The 16,506-nt window shown below is 38.4% G+C and overlaps 1 protein-coding gene across 3 annotated transcripts; it reads right to left on the bottom strand.

Annotated features, from left to right (window-relative positions):
* Nucleotides 1–4,969: 4,969 nt before the first annotated feature.
* Nucleotides 4,970–11,882, bottom strand: prkcsh (PRKCSH beta subunit of glucosidase II). 3 transcript variants are annotated; one of them, XM_080486940.1, is made up of 18 exons: nucleotides 11,816–11,882; nucleotides 11,364–11,471; nucleotides 9,936–10,052; nucleotides 9,648–9,743; nucleotides 9,513–9,570; nucleotides 9,268–9,385; nucleotides 9,033–9,162; nucleotides 8,700–8,784; nucleotides 7,815–7,893; nucleotides 7,614–7,697; nucleotides 7,364–7,525; nucleotides 7,197–7,290; nucleotides 6,813–6,882; nucleotides 6,539–6,628; nucleotides 6,374–6,448; nucleotides 6,197–6,296; nucleotides 5,955–6,114; nucleotides 4,970–5,205 (listed from the first exon to the last, which is right to left on the bottom strand). In XM_080486940.1, exons 2-17 carry the CDS (start codon nucleotides 11,446–11,448, stop codon nucleotides 5,968–5,970), a joined length of 1,590 nt encoding a protein of 529 aa, XP_080343066.1. In that variant the 5' UTR covers nucleotides 11,449–11,471; nucleotides 11,816–11,882; the 3' UTR covers nucleotides 4,970–5,205; nucleotides 5,955–5,967. The 3 variants fall into 3 exon arrangements, with proteins under 3 accessions (XP_080343066.1, XP_080343068.1, XP_080343067.1); XM_080486942.1 differs by having other exon boundaries at nucleotides 11,714–11,849; XM_080486941.1 differs by having other exon boundaries at nucleotides 11,730–11,849.
* Nucleotides 11,883–16,506: the final 4,624 nt, after the last annotated feature.

Genomic DNA, 16,506 nt, shown 5'->3' with positions numbered 1-16,506 from the left:
TGATATTCTTGACATAATCCACGGGCCATTTCACTGCATTGAGATCTGGGGGGAGATGCGAGTTGACTAGAAGTCAAAGAAAAGCGAGATACATTATGCAAAGTTGCCACACTTTAACACAATGTTCTGCTCTGCAGTGAAATCCCACCGATGAGCAAAATAAATGAAGAGCACCGGTATTATTCTTCAGCCTAGTGCACATATAGACCCTCCCTGAAGAAAATGAGGTCAAAGTTTAACATTTCAGCAGAATTCATGGGATCTACAATACCAACACGAATAGATTACTATGACTGCAGTTCCGACAGAGTGAACATTTAAAAAACTGACTTAGAGTCGTGTGTGTGAGCGATGATATCTGGCAATGTAAAAATGGTCACTGACTTACTGAGGAGGAAAGATTACTAGCTCCTCTGACTTTGCCAAATGCTCCTCAGTTTTACTTTTAAAACCCCCTATTCTCTTAAAAAGCTTCCCAGAAACTTTGAACTCCTGCCCCTCTCAAAAGATGAGTGTACATCATCAAGCTTGCAAGTAAGTGTCATAATTATGCTTCTGTTGTTTACAACAGAAAAGTATTTATTTATTTGCTTCAGATCTGTTTGGCACGGCCACAAAAATAGCATTTCTAAAATATCCCCGATCCGATTGCATGAAGATTATTTCTGGCACCCTTGATGAAACATTAAGGCCAACCTGTCTCGTTGAAATGTCTTTTACAACCCAGACTTCAGATTTACCATGGGGAGAGCAAATGTCTTTCGATATCAAGACATCTGCACATGATAATAGATTAAATAAGGTCAAGTATATTCAAGACATTTTTGCTTTTGCTTTTCTAAATGACGCTGTGTTAGCCAAAGAGGACGATCTCTTTGAAAGGATTACATTAGAGATAAATCTATTTTTATACATACAAAGGAACAAGACCTTGTGCTGAATTTTTACAGATTCTTAAGCTTGGAAAAAAAAATTGGGACATCGCATGGCTTTATTTTAAACCCTCTGATCTTTGCAGAGTAAGGGGGAACAGGCATGCGGTGTATGGGCGGGGATTTAGGGAGGGGGCGAAGGAACAATGTATCTCATACAAACTTAACTGTCTAACCATATCAGAACGATTGAGACAAAACCAATTTGATGTAAGACAAAAAAAAAAAGTATCAATACAATTATAGTTCGGGGTTAAACCTGACAAGTACATCTATACATTCGAGTGCTTCGACACACTCACATCTCTTGTCCTGAAGTTGTGTATACAGTGTTGCTTCAATGATGGTGCAGTAAAGTGAAGTTCTTTGACTTGAGAATCCCAGACTAAGCTGCAGTACAAGTGGCCCACTGCCCAGCTGAAATACGGCCGCTTGCAAGGAAAAAGGTAAACTGCAGATTTGAAAACAGTGACGCAGATTCATCATGAACATTGAGCATGAGTCTTCATGATTAGATATATGATTTGATTATTGCCAAAGAATTGCTTTGCAAGTCAGTACCAAGAAGGATAAATTAAGACTAACTATATTATCCCCTTAGTAATTGCTGTACAAATCTATGTTATTTATTGAATAAGGACCCTCTACAATTTTCAGTTATCATTATTTTTGAACATATGAGTTGCGCATATCAGTTTACATTCGTAGATTCTAAAACCACTAAACCAAATGCTGAAGTGAACCAGAAGCAAGCATTTGCACACATCTAATGCAGATACCGACTGAAATGAGGCATATCAAAAAGAAAAAGAAATTTCTTGACGAAGAAAAAAAAAAAAAGAAAAAAGAATACATTCTGAAAATGTGTTTCCCCAGACATTTAAATCATTCACTTCGTCTTTATCCTCTAAAAACCTTAACATTGCACCTCCGCAAATACTTGCACTGACATCACTCAATCTGACTCCAATTGTTTCGTCCAGAGCTGACCACCTCAAAAGGAGCAATCTAGCTATTTTTGGGGTCGAGCAATTTGCAAGGGATGGCACAGTAGGACTGAGCACTTGTAAGACCAGTGATAGACATTGGAAACAACCGAGATAACAGGCGGCAGCGAACTGCAGCTGGAGTTGTTTACCCAGCCATGTCCAATTTTAGAACAGTCAAACCCACCAAACAAAACCCGCAGTCTGAAATGACCCTTCATACACAGTCTATACGAAGACGCCTGATGTACAGCAGAGAGCCAAGGACCATGGCAGGAAACAGTACTACACTGCTTGAGCAACAACAATAATCATTTAAAAAAAAAAAAAAACAAGAAAACTTTCCTATGGAACAGTAAGTGCAATGTGCTTTGTTTTTATATTGACTGAGAACAAATGATATATATTTTTTAAAAAAGAAATTAAATGTCACACTGGAAAGGTTTGCGGAATAGTGAAAGGAGCAAATGATCAAACAGAAGAAGCATCAAAAATGAGCAGACTCATTAAGAAATCAAACGATCCATTAGAGCTTGGATTGTCAAATTTCCATTGTCACTTCCTCAGCCCTTAATTTGTGCTCTGACCATGCAAGCTCGAACAAACTGCATATCTGGCTGATTTAATAGAGCAATTCTCAACGACCTTGAAAGGAATACTGTCTAATATATCATCAGTTTTAGCCCATGTCAATTTTCAAATATCATTTCTTTCCTGTAATTTATTGATTTCATTTACATATCAAATCTCACTTGTTCAATTAACATATTTGTGTTGTTGATGTTGCCATAGAGAACACACATGGGTCAAAGATTATGTTTGGTTGCATTGATTGGGTACAAGTTTGTTATTTTTCTTCCATTATTTAATTAGTTGCAGTTTTTACAGTGTATGCAGATTTTAGACTTAGTTAGATTTTTTTATTTCAATCAAACTGTGTTCAATTGTGTTTGTAAAGTCTGTGGTAGCTTTTGTTGCAACATAAAATAATTTAAACAGAAAAAATTCAAAATAGCGCCAACAAACTTGTATTATTTGGGCGACTTTAAGCTTGTAGTTTTAACTTATTGTTAACTTAAAAACTATTTATTATGATTATTATTATTGCCTCGTATAAAGTATGTTTTGTGTATATTTATGGTTTATTTCATTATATTTGCAAGTTTAAAAGATTTTAAGTTTGCCAAAATTGTGGTTACACCATTTCGTTTCTTAAAAAGGGGGACAAATAGAAAAACAGCTTTAGAAGTACGATTTGGAAAAGTTCTCCATAGTCAAAGAATGCACTGCTATATTTAACTAATTGAAGTGTATAAACATACATGCTGTGTGCTAGATGTTATGCCTTTACTGCCTGTGTTCTGTTTGTCTTGTTAAATGAAAATCTTTTAATTATTTAATCTAATCACAGTCTTGTTTTTTCAACCACTCGGTGAACCCCTGAGACGTGGAGCGGCCCCTGTAGCGAGGCTCCGGCCCACGTGAGGGGGGTCCAACAACTAGCCAGGAACGTACGGCGGCTTGTCCTCAGTTTGATACGCTCACAAGATGCTTTCCTGTTTACGCTGATGGGTTGCTTCACCAAAAAAAAAAAAAAAAAAAAAAAGAAAAGGATGTTAAAGTTCTGCCTCTGTAAAAACACGGCATTACTGAGATCATCCATATCAATTTCAAAATCAATTGGAGCTGTGGAGACGAGGCGTTCTTTGGCGCCAATGACCATTTGGAATCGCAGCCAAGAGCTCCAGCAAACTGATTTAAAGAGAGCTGGGAAGAAGCTACAGGAAGGTTTTCTTGGGAGTCTCTAGGGTAGTTAAGGGGTGAGTGGTCCTTCTGTTTCTCAACCAACTGTATTTTGTGTCTATTTATTTAGAAGAGGGGACGCAGTAACTTAGTGATGTTTTTCTTACATTTTCCTGGAATGGTAGAACAAATCAAAAGGTGAAAAATGATCAAAACAGCTCCGCAGACGCCAACGTCGGCAGGAGAAAATACAAAATCTCATACTTCCAAACCTGACCAAATGAACAATGTCAAAATTTAACAAAGAAAAAAAAATAAACCTTTCAGTTTAGACTAGGATATTTACTACTGGGATTTCAGCTGAAGACGCTTGAAGACTTTTTCATGGAATTGTTTAATTATTTGTACTTTACATGCCAGAAAAAATAAAATAAGTTACAAATATCAGTGACCCAATTTTTTGTTTATTGACTGACAAGTTCCCAATGAGATTAAATACACATTAAAGTGAAAGTTCTACTACAACCATGTGTATGTGCAGTACTGTGAAAATGATTTAAGCAGCTGTGAGGCAATATTCCGTACCACTGGAGAGTGGGAGGTATCGCCATGAAATTCATCCTCCAGCAGAAGACAACTCCAGAAATATCCACCTTAAAGTGTTTAATTAAATTAAAGGTGGAGCCACTTCCTGGTCAACTGTGAGAAACCCCCACACACACATTGGAAACATACAAACTCAACTATCTCCTGCAAAAGGACAAGGAGTTCCACAGAGGACTATTCTCCACATCATTTAGTCTGCTCTGCATTCTACCAAGAGACACACCGATATTAAACCAGGCTGCATTCATAAAACAAAAAAAATGTGTGCATATTTGGAAAAGATGTTCCTTTAATTTTGACGGCAGTTGATGGTTGCACTAAAATGTGAGTTATCGTCTCTTCAGTCACTTTGCATCGTTTCACTTTATTTTAGAAAAGCAGTCATTTGCATTTTTTGTTTAAAAATCTGACGAATGCACAGTAGTATATATATATATATATATATATATATATATGCACACTTGAACTGCTTTCTGACTTTACTTCTCTTTTAATAAGTGAAAACCACAAATGAAGATTAGTTGGTTATGTTTTGACAAAAATATATTCCCTCTATATTTGACCATGAATAACAGTTTTGTAGGAAGATAATCTTCTTGGTTCAGATGTTTAAACTGCCCATTTGTATCCAACTTGTGTTACTATGTGAATGAATTGGATGTGAAACATTTGTTTTCACAAAATATTGTCATGAGACACAAGTTCAATGTAGCAAAAACAACTTTATTTGGAAACAATGGAATGAACCTCGACCTGACACAAAACATCAGAATCAGAAAAAGCAGCAAGACAAGCCAGAAATGTAGACGATTCTACAACAAACTACTCGTTGGAATTTTGCTGATTTCCTCTCAGTTGTTAGTGGAACTCTGAGGTGATGCTGCTCACAGCATGGCAACTTCATATTGCTGTAGTGACTCTGGTCCCATGGGAGCAACCTGCAAGGCAGAGCACATACACATTCATTTCAATACCTTGTTTGCTTAAGTCATGTCTTTGCTGTTATTAAAGGGAGCAGCAATTTAGGTGAAATTGATCCCTATAGGGTTTATTTCAGAGGACTAAGCACTTTTACCTGTGATGTGATGTATCCACCTCTCCAGTCATTTTAGTACAAGCAATAACACTTGTGGAGGATGTCGTGTTGATTTAGAATGACACAATTATTAAGTAATTCCTCATGTTGGAGCATACCAGAAATATCTGCATACAAAGCATCATAACTTACAATATGATATCTATCAGAGAGTACTCATCAGTTTTACCAGCCTGGAAAGATGGAACAATCAAGCCTTTCAAGAGCCATCAGGGAAACCAGGATGTTAAATCATTTACTTTTTATGTGGAACAGACACCTGATCTGAATATTGAAAATCCAGCATCACAACATAAACCTTTGTGTGACACCCCTCATTATATTGCAAAGACACACAGACACACAAGCTTTTACTGCACAATGAGCTTTCCACAAAAGACTGAAACTTTCTTACTGTACAGTTTTGACTGTCACATTTTAGATTTTCTTCTGCAAGCATTGTAAAAAATGATGAGTCACTTTAATTAATGCTTTAAAAAAAAAAAAAACCTCTTAAATAACCTTATCCACAACAGACTGATCAGTATGGATGTGTGTACGGCTCCAGAAAAATTCTCTAATTTTACAGGACCAACTGTAGAAGTTACTCACGAATGAAGAAGACCTAGAGTTCCACGTGCTCATGAAGCATCGACTCCACGGTGGGGGGCTCGTGACAGATGGCGGGAGTGGTGAACTCCATCAGGTACTCACAGCGACTCGGCTCTGAGGTCGACGTCACAACCGTCTCTTTTCCACATGTCAGCTTCACCTGAATGGCACAGAAACATCAAACTATACATGTAGTACACATCCAGAGGGAAAACCAACTTGGCCAGCTGACTGAGACTCACAGTGGTGGATCTGTTGGGGCCCTGCCAGCACCCGGTGCCATGTTCATACTTCATCAGAGAGTAAACATTATCCTCTGGACCAGCCCATTTCCCCCATGTTCTAGAAGGAAAATGTACCGAACATGGGATGAGTCTACTGTGGAGCTAATGAGAAAGACAACATAGATATTCTCTTACCCTAAATTTGTTTCTGATCCACCATACTTGGGTTTCTGGGATACTCTGTTAAACGGACAGAGCCTGTATATATACCTGAAAGAGAAAAAGAAGTCAAATGAATGTTCCAATAGAAGAAAGATATATTTGCAAACGAATAAATTGTTTTGTTTTGTGAATACATACTCGCTTGTTGATAGTTCATAGCACTGGCTATAGAAGTAGGCAAATTCAGCACTGGGTCCAAAGTCAAAGGAGATTTCCTTCTCGAGGTTCCTACAAACAGAAATGTGGAAAAAATGAAACATTTTGGATTTAGTTTCAAAGTCTTTAATAACATCTTGGTGGTAAAACAAAGTCATCCACTGCAGCTTTTCAAAGTTAAGGGTGCAGCTGTGGTAACAAATGCTGATTGCATTGTTGGCAAAGAGGCTCCTTCACATTCAGGCTGAGCACTTACTTGATCTGATCATCCACTTCCCGGAGAGCTTTCTCAGCCTCATCAAATTCATCCCTGGCTTTCTGAGCAGCTGGGAATCAGACACCGAAAATTAAAATATAACCTCCAAGTAGATGCGAACAGACCGAGCGAATAAGAACTTCCAGCTGAAGCTTTTACAAACATATCAAACCTGTGTCACATAAAAGCCCCAGATTGGATGGGTGTCGGGTTAATTCGTTTTTCTTCTTGTGATAAAAATGATTGCGGCACAGAAAAAGGAATGTGTTTAACATCTGAATGTCAAAGTGAAAACTAATAGGTATGCAGTCACATCTGTGCTGTTTTTCTGGTATTTGAGAGAGTGTTGGATGAGCTGAGTCACTCTTTTATAAACAGACCTACCATCAATGAGGGTCTGTGTTTCTTGGTCATAAGGTGGCATGGTTCCCTCGTCATCGTCATCCTTCTTTTCTTGAGTCCTTGTCGTAGGAGGAACCTGCAAAAAAGAAATCAAGAATGACTCACCGACACGAACTTCGAAGTTTGATGGAGAAACTCGACATGCTTGCCTTATAGTCTCCGTCATCCGAGTCATCATCTTCATCCTCCTCATCGTCCTCCTCTTCTTCCTCCGGGATTTCATCCTCGGGGTACTGATCAGAGTCGTTGTCAGCGACTGGCTCCTGTTCTTCAGGTGGCGTCTCAACCGGTGCCGGGGAGTCTGGATTGGACTGTTGGGGGGGGGGGGGGGGGGGGGACTATGAGAAAACACTGCATCTTTTTCAACATAAAGTAAATAAACAATTGACGGCTTTTTACCTCTGAAACATATTTGTCTTTGATGTTATTCCAAGTAGACTCAAAAGCTGCAATGTCCACTTTGTCCACTCCTCCCAACAGTCCCTACACAAGCCAGAAACACAATATTTGATCACTTTCTCAAGAGAGAATATCAGTATTTATTATCAACTGCATTCAACAGCATAGTTTTATTACGACATAAAAAAATACTGTTTTTACCTGAGCCTCCACGTCTGAGAATGCACCTTCTGAATCTGGATCGAGCTCAGAATGAGACTTCAGCTCAGCCACCGAGACGCTGAAATACACATTATTGTGCATTTAATTTAGCATCAAACTGTTGCAACAACAAAGATATTGAAATACTTTAATGAAATAGCCCAAAAATGTGTATATGTAAAGTCCAACCATTCAAATATGATATTAATAAACATAATACAATTTATTTATCAGTGCCTTTCATCAATCCCAAGATTACTATGGAATGACGGTTAAAATGCAGTTGAAAACTAAAAAAAAGCATTTGCAGCAGGTAGAGCTGGCTGTCATCTGCTTAGCAGTGAAATTTAATAATATATCTACAAAAACTATGGCCCAAAGATAGTGAAGGCCTGGGACAGTGCCCTGGGGGACACCGGAGGAGAACAGAGATGGCTGAAATCTGAAAGGTTTTAATTGACCAAACTGAGTGCAACCAGAGTGGCATGCTTTGAACCAATCAAGCGGTGTGTGTGTGTGTGTGTGTGTGTGTGTGTGTGTGTGTGTGTGTGTGTGTGTGTGTGTGTTAGCCCAGTGGTTGCCAATCTATAAGAGGGTGGAGTGGAAGATGGTGTCAATTGCTGCAATCAGATTATTCTATTTGAAAGATCAATATCATAAACCAGTGTAATGTCACAAGTTATTTTGGGGAAAGGAAAAAGATAAACACGCAACAATAAAAGTATACAAGGAGAATAGCGCCATGACATCAAATTAACACAGCAGAATGTTTAAACATTTTTTAATAGAAAGTTGTTCTTAAAGTGGCAACTTGCAAGCTTCACAACATTTGTATTAGTTATCTCATTGTGTGTGGAATTAATTCAGAAGGGTGCCAATACTCACAAGCCATCTGTATCATCGTCAAGCTCAAGAAACACCTCAGCCATTCTGGCTTTGTCTTTCTCCATGCGAATCACAGCTTTTTGTTCTGAAAGAAAATAACATTTGTGTTACATTCTCAGTGATTCTCATGACAGGAAGAAAGTATAAAGTATGAGGAAACATCTAATCCTGGGAATTTTATGAGCAGGTTTACCTCCTACTTGCATGAATCATCCTGTCAGCCCAGGATAGCTCACAATGTTTTCAATGTTTAAATTAAAGACATGATACAAGCTGAAATGTGGTTCTCTTGACAAACAGCAGATGGTGAAATACTTTCAAATGTTAAATTACCTTCCCAGGCCTTTAGATGGCGCTCTTTAGCTTCTTTCTCTGGCTGTTCCACAGTCTCCTTTACAGTTCTTAGGCCCTCCACTTTCGCTTCCAAATCCTTCTTGCTGCTCTGAACCTCTGCAAGTTTGGCCTGTTGAGGAAATTAATACATTCAAACAGAGAGAAACTTCATCCAAAAAACCCTTTAAACCAGAAACCGCATTTAAACTTTTTAAAACATTGCAATAGTTCTCACCTGCTTTTCTTCTATCCCAGACTTGGCCTCGTGAATTAGTTGTTGTTTAAGCAGAAAGCCCTCCTTTGCAATTTCTGCCATCTTCTGCAAGCTTTCTCTTTCTTTGCGTCCCATCTCCCTGTAAGTCACAAAATACTGTATGTAAAAATCTATTCACAAATGTTTTTATTAATCTGAATACAAAGTGCATCTCAGTGCAAAAGCATGTGAAAGAGATTGGCTACACAATCTAAAAGCATTCCCACCTGCAGGTGTTTTGACAGGCAGCACCACTGTTGTATTCATCTGTTGTGTCACAGCAATCTGCAGAGGGAATATTAATGAAATAGAGATTCTGGACATGACTGATCAGAACAATCAGTGCAGTTTAAAGCTCTTACCGCAGATCCCATCGTTGATGCGGGAAGAAGGGATGAAAGCTGGTCGGAATCCCGCATTGGTGCAGTGGAAGCTGCCGTTGGGACAAGCAGCAGTGCCTGAAAGTAAAAAATTAAATAATGCTGCATTACGTTGCAGATCCCTTGCAATATTCTAACTCAGTCAGTCTACACTGATGAAAAGCACAGGTAAGTAGTGAATCCAGTTAAACATGAATGCAGAACTAAACAAATCCCACAACATTATGGGGTGGGAGGGTGCACCGAGGCAGTAGAATTGGAAATACAGACCTGGCTCATCAGAACCGTCCTGACAGTCACAGTAGTCGTCATTCACTCTGTCAAAGGGAATCGTGCGAGATCCATCCAGGCAGGTAAAAGGTTTGCCCTCTTCATAGAACTGGCGTTCTGTAGAGTTTGAGCAGAAAGATCATATTATGATGGCACCCGTTGCATTAATGCAGTAGTGTTCAATGGTTAGAGGGAAAGGTCACTCAGGAGCAGGATACAGTGATGGCGCCTCGACCCCATAAGCAGATATAAGGGAAAGATGTATGTTTAAGCTTTATTGTTCGAATGAGTCAAAATAGCTTTTAAATAACTACAAGCATTAGAACCGTGCAAAAATACCCATACTTAGGTACATATCAATTTTTGTTTTAAGCTATACAACATCGATATTCTGACAAAAAGTGGACGCTGAGTCCGCCGGGTGGTGCAGTAGATGTCTGTGCAGCACAGGTCTGCCTTTTCAAATAGGAAGTGAAGCAAGTGGTTGAATTTAATGCCGAGTAAAATTTTATCAGCACCTTCATCTCCCAAAGCAGAGTAATGAAATGGACAGAACACAAGCTATTTGTAAGCACTGCCACGCCGCAATACAATACTCGGGTTTTCACTTGCAAAAACACCATGCTGAATATTTTGCAGGGCCACCTCATATACAGTATGTAAATGGCTCTCATCCGCAAAAGCACCCAGCCTTTAAAATTTGTGGTGACATGCAGCGCTACAGCTCACAACGTACTGCGACAGAAACAACAGCGACAAAAATGCACGTCTTCCAGTTTCCTTGAGCAGCATTTAGCCATGTCAGACAACATGGCACATCTTTTTGTCTGACTGGGAGCACCAGATTCACATTTACGTTCAGTAAAAAGGCTCAAACTTCAATACAAATGACTAATGTTAATTCTTTGTGAGTGGAGGTGAAAAGTAGTTTAATGTTTGGTTTGGAGTTTTTCATGTTAAGCCTGTATGAACACATAAATTACATTTATGTCTGCAGTTTTGGGAAAACTGTGACTTATTCTCAATAAAATGGAACATCCGAATTATTATAATTTTTTTTCCATACTGTTTTATTCTCAGTTTTATGTATTTATGAATGTTCTTTTTACGGACTCCTATGTCTGCAATAAAAAGATGATGGTATGATCGAATGGGTTTATAACTACTAATATACAGGCCTATAGAATCTTTATACGGGTCTATTAATTCCTATGTATTGGACTGTATTGTATCGAACAGTATTGAGGTACATATCATATCGTGATTCCCTTATGATTAAAAAATATCTAAGTGTAGATTTGCAAACTGTGACTCTTCAGGAAGATATGACAACACATCAGATCTTAAATTCTTAAAAAGAAAACAGTGCATTTAAAACGTCACGTATTATATCAAGACTTTGGGTGTCGTTTGAAAAGAAATGCTGACTTTGTAAGGGGACCCCTCGGGGTCTCTGGACCTCCACCGATGAGGCTCCGACGACGAGCAGCAGCAGGAAACACTGTCCGAACATGATGATGGATACACGGGAACCGCCTGTGAAAGACATCCAAAACCTCCACGTTAGTCACTAGCTATAAACACACAGCGACACATTGACAACTCATTAGTAAAACAAGGCCACAGAGTCACAACGTCGAATTGTAATTATTATTTGTTTATTAACCGAAAGCAAATAATTTATGCTTGATAGCTCTGGATAATGATGCTAAGCTAACTAGCAACTCGACTTAAAGCGACTAATAAATAACATACAAATAAAAACACCGAAGTCTTACAGTAACGTCACGTTACCTCTTGTGTAAATGTTCAAAAATAACGGCAAAAAAACTAAGAAACCTTTGTAAAGAACTCGTTCATAAATGAAAGAAAATCGTTACCGTCTACTTGGTGCACCACCTACTTCCGGGATCCACCTTCTTGTGGCATGTTTGACTCTGATTGGATGAAGTGTCTTACCGCTCCTCTGATTGGATGGCGCTTCTTAGTTCCCCTGATTGGATGACAAGTAGTGACACTTGTAGGCAGAAGAGGATTGTGGGTGTATTTGAGGATGCCCGATGCAGCCATCTCATGCCAAAGTCAGACAAGGTAGACGTCAATATTCACAATTTTACGTGGACACAAAAAAGTATGACAGGAACTTTAAAATGTCATCATCTGGTAAATGCATATATAGAAACAAAGACTGATAGCCCCTTAATCTGCGATATGGTAACGCCTTTGCCATGTTCTGCACACAGGCAAGCTTTGTTTGCAAATACACAACAGCACTTTAAAATAACCCTGATGACTTATTAATAGTGATTTCAATTGAAGCAAAGCAAATGTATTTCTATAGCACCATTAGAGACAATTCACAGTGCTTTACAAGGAAATATAAGAAATACATGAAAACAAGGCAATTAATCTTATTTTTAAAATTGAGAATATGAAATACATTAAAACAAAGCTATTAAGAAAGGCAAAGTAATGAATGTGAGGAATTTATAAGATAAAGACAATATAACAAAAATGTATTGTTTAATGGAAATCCTGAGCAAATAGCTGCGGTGCTTCACCTTGTGTTGTATGACTTAGTAAACCTATGCCTGAGTACCTCAGGATCTTGTCCAGTCAGAAATCCTTTGATATTGCAGATTGTAGTAAGCTGATTTTGTTATTGTCTTTATGTGGTACTTTGATTTCTGGTCTGAGTCCATAATTACACCCAGATTTCTGGCTTCATTTGTTACCTTGAGTCAGGAGCGCTGACTTTTAACCTTTCCTTGTGGCCTTAAACAATTACCTCTGTTTTTTTTTTTGGATTAAGTTGTAAAAACAATTCTGACACATTCACTAATTAATGACATTTATGCACTTTTGGGTTGTTAAAGGTCATTTAAAATGAAACATGTTCAGTCCACAAAGACTTGGGTAAAAAAAGATTTTTTTGAAGTGTCAAATGTCTGTACATATAAATGTGTATACATTCGAGAATTGCATTTTTATTTATGATTATTAATTGAATTGTTCTTATTACACTAGATATTGACTAAAATATAAAGTGGAATAAAAATAGTGTTTAAAAAAAGCACTTCAAGATGGTTAAATGTACACATAATCAGTTTGATCAGTACAGATCAATACAAATAACACCAGTCTTTGAACTGAAGAATTAATAGTGTTCATACAAACAATGCACGCTGACAAGGAGTTTGTCATCAAGCCATCACATGGTGCATCGGCACACATAGAGACTCATCACAGTCAATAGCAACATTTAATATAAAAATCTTGCTTTATTTTTATTTTTAACACACTTTACAGTACCGAACAGTGAAATAAAAGAAAAATATACTGATATACTATAATATTGTTTTATATATAGATGTTTGCTTATTAAATGCAATTATTCACAAAATGACACCTCAGCTCTGTCAAGAGGAGAAACTTTCATAAAAATAATATAATAAAAAATAACTTGGACACATTTTACACATTACAGCAAGATCATTTACAAATATTACAATCATTTCATGTTTTTTCCCTTGAATAATTGTTCTCACTCATGAACAAACACATGAATTAAAGCCCAGAGAATTATTCTCAGAGGGAGTCAGTCTGCGACAATGTAACCTGACAGCAACCCCGATGGGAACCACCTAAGTAGGCCACCATGGGACGGACATTTGGGCTATCAGGCTAGATAATGATTAAAGTTACTAAGAAACAGAGGTGGTGATAGTGCTAGAAATGGCCAAGATAGATAAGGACACATTTATCACCTTTAAAAGTGTCACATTTGATGTGACTCCATCAGCTTACTTTGACTTAATTCGTCAAAAAAGTTCAATCTCATGTGGACATCAAATAGAGAACAGCTCGTCTGTTCCATTATGATAATAGCGAGGGGTTAATAATGAGGATTTGTGATTTGGCCCCAGTGGAATATAATCAACAGGTGACCGCCAATGACCAAACCACCAGCACAGACTGTACACTACCTGAAACACACCGTCTGCCTTAAAACCTGATGAAATAAAGTGCTAGTACAAATATATCTGATTTCCACAATAAGTGTGAATAGTTAACTGAAGAGTATAACAGAACGTTTGGACAAGTGTGTAAGAACAAAATGGAAGAATGAAAAGGTGAGGATGTGGCCTGCAGTGCTTCAGTGGATCACTTAACAACTGTAAGTGGTTATTTGTCAATCATTATGACTTGAATAAATTTATCATTTACAATCCAATATTACATTATGTACAAGAGTGGTAATGCTTATAGCTATATCATCAACACATGATTCATTTACCAGACCATCCACCAGAATGATATAAAAATAAACTGTACACAAACTGTTCAAAGAAAACGCTTCCCATGGTTTTCTTTTGATCATTTAAAAAGAATGGCAGCAATCAATCAATTGAATAATTTCCTTAATAAGAAACAATTGCTACAGTATCGTGTTTCTATGGCAATTAAATATTAATGTTTTTATAGCTTATGACAAGGAGGACAAGAAGCCACAAAAACAAAGCAACATGTTCAAAGAAAGAAAAAGGCCAATGCATATGGGAATCTTTTTATTTCAGTTACTGCAGTAGTAATTGTGGATTCCCATTTCACCAAAGGAGAAGTCTGTGTGGCGGCCCCACAGCTCTGCTCCATCCTGCGACGGAGCAGGTCAAACACACAGGCTCCCGTTGCACCCAGCTGTGGTGTCTTCAGATAAGCTCAGTTACTGACCTGCAGAAACGTGCTCCTACCTTCCAAAGAACCACACTTGTTTTTCTTTTGTGATAGTATTTGTGTTTACCCTGTGAGAAAACAAACACCCAAACAAGCTGTGACCTGTTTAAACTGTGCTGATCGCATCCCGGACACCGTTTAACGAGACGTGGCGATGCCAGTGAGCGAAAAGTGACATGTATGCTAAGATCTTTCTCCACCTGTTAACCCTTTTAACTATTAGTCACTCGCTTACTCATGACCACTTAATCAGCCATGCACACACACACACACACACACACACACACACACACACACACACACACACACACACACACACAAGCACGCATCAACTCCCATCCACCCATCATGTCCAGATATCAGTATCTGGTCCGATTTAAACAAGCGACATCCTTATTTAATCAAACATCTGCAAACTCCAATTTCCTATTTCCTATGGATACCTCCACATAATCCAGAGAGCCATGAGACAGTAATATTTGCCTTCCTAATTAAAAAACAGCACATTCTTTAAGTTGGTCCGAGCACAGCAACAACACGACTAAATGGCAGCAATGTCTCCTCCCTTTTCCTTTTTAAATGCAATGCTGGATACATTGTGTATAGACACACTGATACGGAAATAAGCATACAGACATGATATAAATATACTAGGACATCTATTTTATATCTTATAAATCTACATACTGGCAGGTATGTACCCTGCATCTGACATTAAGGCAAAAAAGCATCAAACATAACAAGGATGATTAGGGACTGCCAGACCTCCTTTTGGCTAAGTCAAACTCCATTTTCCCCCTGACATTCTGCCTCCCTGATTTTCCTATTCATTCACGTTCTTTTAAAGGTACAGTGTGTAATATTTTCAGTCAGAAACAAGCTGGAACTAATCATCAGAATGTGCAGAGAAATGTACCAAAGTTAAGCCTGTTCGTTAGTCACTCCGCCATTTTACCTGCATTCAGTCCGAGAGCAGAACAAGCAACAGAAGATTCCCACACAAGATATAATACAAAATTTGGTTACTGCCGAAGCGCTTGGTAAAAGCTAACAGCAGACTACTGCATCTTCGAGAAACAGTCACTAACTGCTGCCGCCCAGTGCAGAAAAATGGCCTAACTTTAATCTTACAAACTGTACCTTTACATCATTTCACCCACTGAAGTTTCTCATCCTCGACTTTGGTGAAAATTGTTGCGCATGAGGACACATAAACACAGAGTGCAAGTGGGAGTGAGATGGCGAGCAAAAATTTGTTCTGCTGATGAAATAACTCCGTATCCCCTTAAACATGTTAAGCAACCGTTAGATATAAAATAGGCAGAAAACGTATGCTTCAAAGCATCACATGGCTTATTCTCAGAAAGTAAAAAAAATCATTAGAATTAGAAAAAGAAATAAAAGAACAATACAAGCTGGAAAGAGTCCACTGGCGGTTGTGGTGGTGGTGGTTGTGATTGCTCTGCATCTAGAGTTCTGAGTTATTATATTACCAGAAGAGCAACAAAGGAAGACTTACAGCTGAAAAACGTATCACCACAGAAACTGCACGTGTGAGAAACACACCACAATACCATGAACAGTAAAGAGAAGATCTTCAACAAGAGACAATCAAAAATGGTAACAAAATCAGACACTCCTGTCCCACAATGCATTGCTTCACGACAGCTCCATTCAGGAAGCTGGTGTTTCAGAAAGGCACAGAGCCATCTTGCACCAGTAGCACTCTCCTTGTAAAGGGAAAAGGGGTTTACGGGACCTGACGGCCCCTTCGTCGCAGCATCTTCCTTTCCGTAGACATCTTCCCCTCTCCTCCTCCAACTCTGTGGATTCTCTT

The sequence above is a fragment of the Lipophrys pholis genome (genome assembly GCF_963383615.2).
Source record: "Lipophrys pholis genome assembly, chromosome: 19".
NCBI lineage: Eukaryota > Metazoa > Chordata > Actinopteri > Blenniiformes > Blenniidae > Lipophrys > Lipophrys pholis.
The sequence above is the reverse complement of the archived record's forward strand: the minus strand, read 5'-3'. Positions and strand labels throughout refer to the sequence as shown.